This window comes from Pterocles gutturalis, unplaced genomic scaffold (genome assembly GCF_000699245.1).
Source record: "Pterocles gutturalis isolate BGI_N339 unplaced genomic scaffold, ASM69924v1 scaffold30373, whole genome shotgun sequence".
Taxonomy (NCBI): Eukaryota; Metazoa; Chordata; class Aves; order Pterocliformes; family Pteroclidae; genus Pterocles; species Pterocles gutturalis.
Genome location: NW_010123981.1, coordinates 12,824 through 16,812, shown reverse-complemented (window position 1 = coordinate 16,812; position 3,989 = coordinate 12,824). Strand labels below are relative to the sequence as shown.

Here is a 3,989-nt window from a genome sequence, read left to right as displayed (position 1 = left end):
GGGGGGCTGGCCGGTGGGAGAAGGAAAGCACCTGCGGGACTCTCCGCGCAAAGGGCTTTGGCAGGGCTGGAGTTCCCTGCTGGGAGTGCCGAGGCCTGAGCTGGCTACCCGCTACTGGGCTCAGCATCTCTTCTTGAGTCATACGCTGTAATAACCCTTTATCGCCCGAGGCTGGAGAGATTTGCGTGTCACGCGAGGAACTCGCTGTTGCTGCCTCCTTCTGCTCACCCCGCTCGCTGGGAGCATGCGAGAGGGTGCGGTTGCCCATCAAATCGGGCAGGGAGCCCCTCTGGCAGACTCTTGGGGGGTCTGTCGTCAGACCATAGAGCCGTTGATATCTCAGATGGCGCCTGTTCAGGCATCGAGATAAACAGGATGCGGCCGAGAGCCTTCCGGTGCGGCGCAATGAGCAATGGGCCAGTGGCCTCCAGGCCTGGGCTCGCAGGACCCTGCCCGGTGGGTACATGGACTGGGGGGTTTATAGCAGCTGTGGGGGTCGGCAGGGGAACACTGGGTGCTGTGTCTGGGAAAGCAGCTTGGATGGCTGCATGCTGCGGCCGCGGGGCTGAGCTGGCGGGAGGCCCAAGGGGCTCAAAGGTGAGGCCAGGCTTGCCTCTGCCTGTGGTTCTGGGTGGCGGGTTCAATGGGGCTCTGGATTTAAAGGAGACTTGGAGCACTTCTGGGGCAGGAAGGGCAAAAAAATAGCAGATGGTTCAGAAAGCGCAGGGTGGAGTTGGTGTGATTGTGTTGTTAATATTAAACTTGGATTTCCATAAAGAAGAGCCCACTTTTCTGCTGTTAGTTATTCTAATGCTCTGCTCAGTCCCCCCCAAAATCAGGTATTCCAGCTGTAATGGTGATTTTTCAGAAGACACCCAGGTGGGGGGTGGGGGGGGTTGGAAAGCAGAGGAGCAAGGAGAAGACAGGGTTAAAAACCTAGAAAGCTTTTCCTTGTTGGACACGGTTTGCTTCTGTAGTTAGCTTATAACTGTGGGAGGGATGCTTGGAGAGCTGGTTCACACTCCCTCTCTGGAGCCTCATGAGCAAAGTCCTCCTTGGGCTGCTGCCAGGAACTGGAGACTTTGGCGCCTGTGGTCACACACTGAGGACGCAGAAGGAGATTGATCCTGTGGTGACAAACCCAGCTTGCTGCCTCCTCCCAGGTGCCAGGTCACCCAAGCATGGCCACCCAGATGTTCGAGGGGAGAGGGCACGCAGCCATCTACCAGAAATACAGGTTTGCACCAGGCAACGAGCTGCAGCAAACCATCCTCACCTACCTGCAGGAAAAGGTAAGTGGGATATAGTCAGGATGTAGGAAAAAGCAAGGTAGTAGTATTTGTGGGTAGTAATATTTACCCTGCTGGGAGCGTTGCCTTGGTTGGTGCCACGGGAAAGAATAAATCAGTCGGGCTCGGGGCAAGATGTGGGCACAGAGGAGCCTTTCCACAGGTTGTGTCATGCCAAGGCCGTTCCCATGTGGCCCCTGGGGGAAGGAATGGGGTAAAAGCACAGGAATCGGGTGGCTGCCCATTGAGACGCGTCTGCTTTTCCCTGCAGAGGGTAAACCCTCCTGAGCTGGTGGTGGATGTTGGCTGTGGGTCTGGACAAGGCACCCGCTTTCTTGCGGGGCACTTCAAGAAGGTGGTGGGAACAGACATCAGTGAAGCACAGATCCAGGAGGCCAAGGATGCACCCTCCCCACCCAGCGTCTCCTACCTGTGAGTGTCGGGGGAGCAAGCTCAGCTGAAGGCAAAATTCGTGTCCTCACACAGAGGTGGTGTTTTGTGAGTATAACTGCTGTAAGAGCCAGCCAGCACCAAAGAAAAATCCCAGTTTGATGGGATTCCTGGTGTGGATGAGTGTTATCCTAGATTCACAGTAGCCATGGTCTTGCACCCCAAATTGTCATCATCAGCTCCAAAAAATGCCCACCAACTTCGTGTCCTACTCCATAATTCCCTTACTGCTTTTTTTCCTTCCCCCTTCCAGCGTGTGCCCTGCAGAGGAGCTGCCATTCGAGGATGCCTCAGTGGACGTCCTGACTTCGTTTACAGCCGCGCACTGGTTTGATATCGAGAAGTTCATGAGAGAAGCAACCCGGGTGATTAAGCCGGGTGGTTGCGTGGTCATCAGCACCTACACTGCAGACATGAGTCTGCACTATGGAAACTGCTCTGAACAGCTGACCAAAATCTTCGGGGAGGTGAGGTGAAGAAAGCTAAACCCCAGGGCTTCCTTTCCTGGTCTGGGCAGGGGAAAATGGGTAGTGCTCAGATGAATAGAGGAAAGCAGTGGGCTTGGGGGGTACAACTAGAGGACTCCTATTATGGGATGGGGCAGAGGTGTGGTTAAATAAAGGACAAGGTCAAGATGGAGTGTTAGTGGTTTCAATGCAGTCCTGGGGCTGGCTGGATGAGAAGAGGGACATTAGGACTAATAGGGCAGACTTTGGTGTAGTGTGAAGGACTGCGGAGCAGATTTGGAGGGCTGGTATCATCAAAGGGACTTCTGTCACCCTGATTGTGGTGGAAAGAATGGGAAACAGAAACTGTTTGGAAAGAGGTAGTGATTTTTCTCGACAAAGTATTTTTAACAACTCATAGTGGACAGTCTCCTTTTAGTAACAGCAGTGTAGAGAGGAAGATAGGACTCTTACCTCTATAGTAAAAAAGGATCTTTGAATCCTTGACACCGAGCAAGATTTTGGTGAATTTTAATGCAAGGAGTACTTAAAAGAAAAAAAACGTACATGTATGATTGCATCATATCTAGGGCCAAGCAAGCCTGAGTTAAGTAGAAACTGAGATCTTCAAGTGGTTTTGTGTTTGTTTTTTGATCTGCTGTCTTTATAGGCCTGGGACGTGCTTTTAAAATACTCACATAATAGAATAAAAATTGTCTTGGAAGACTACAAAGAGATCTTTGAGGCCTTGCCGTTCCCAGACAAGAAAAGGTGAGCAGAAACTCCTTGGCACAGAGCCAGGAGTGGATAGAGGTGGCATCTCCGCTCCTCTGCAGGGCTGCTCTGCCACCGGCCCAGTGAGGACACAAGGGAGCCGGGTTTGCCAGCACAAGTACCTGCTGGGTTTCAGGAAATGCCTTTGCATCGTGGCAGAGCCATGTGTCTCCAGGGCTGCTCCAATGATTTAATGTGGCTCTATGCTGGGCCAGCAAGTGTGCGTGGTCTAAGGGCTGCAAGGACCCTTTCTACCCAAGGCAGAATTGGGTTAGATTGTTTTTAGTTGGTGGTTTATGATAGTTTGAGGCTTCTGGGAAGATCACTTAATGGGTGAAAGGGAAAAATAGAGTGAGAGAAAGAACTTGCCCCAGACGTCTGGGGAGCCAGTGCCTGCCTGCCCACCAAGGCATGGGACAGGGGCTGACTCTGCAGGCAAAAGGGATGCATTGGCAGTTGTGCTGCAGAGGTGTTGGTGTCCTGGCTGCCGGAGGGAACAGGCTCTGCAGGTAGTCCTTTTGGGCAGTTCAAATCCCTGGGACCATCTCTGCTTTTCCAGGAGTGCATCAGTTAGAGCTCCTGACCCACCAAATGCCATAATTGGATGATATTTCCATCTCTTAGACCTTTGATAACAATGAGGTATTTTATTTGCCACCACCTCCATCTGCTGTTGTCTTTGTTCCACTGCCTTTGAAATTTAACTTGCCAATGCTCCTATCTTCCCCATCTCCCTTCCAGAATCACTGATATCTTTGACAAAATTCCCATGACGGTTGCTGGTGTGGTTGGTTACCTGGAGTCTGTCTCTCCGTATCAATCCTTTATGAAGAATGACCCCGAAGCTGCAAAATCCCTCCTCCAAGAGACTGAAAAGAGGTAAGAAAACCACTTGGGAAAACAAGCAGGATGTGGAAGACCCCTCTGATACAGTGAATGAAGAGTGAGGTTGCGGGGACTCCTTCAAAGCCAGAAGTGAGCTGTGCAGCAGTGCGCTTCCTCCTTACCCCAGGTGTGGATGGGTACTTGT

The 3,989-nt window shown here is 51.9% G+C and overlaps 1 protein-coding gene across 1 annotated transcript in view; it reads left to right on the top strand.

The window, feature by feature from the left end:
* The first annotated feature begins 1,181 nt into the window (after window positions 1–1,181).
* LOC104465186 (putative methyltransferase DDB_G0268948) overlaps window positions 1,182–3,989 on the top strand; it is a 3,358-nt gene continuing 550 nt past the window's right edge. Inside the window, exons 1-5 of the mRNA XM_010078126.1 lie at window positions 1,182–1,292; window positions 1,561–1,721; window positions 1,993–2,206; window positions 2,856–2,956; window positions 3,701–3,838. Coding sequence (XP_010076428.1) covers window positions 1,182–1,292; window positions 1,561–1,721; window positions 1,993–2,206; window positions 2,856–2,956; window positions 3,701–3,838 — 725 coding nt within the window. The remainder of the gene's footprint in view (window positions 1,293–1,560; window positions 1,722–1,992; window positions 2,207–2,855; window positions 2,957–3,700; window positions 3,839–3,989) is intronic.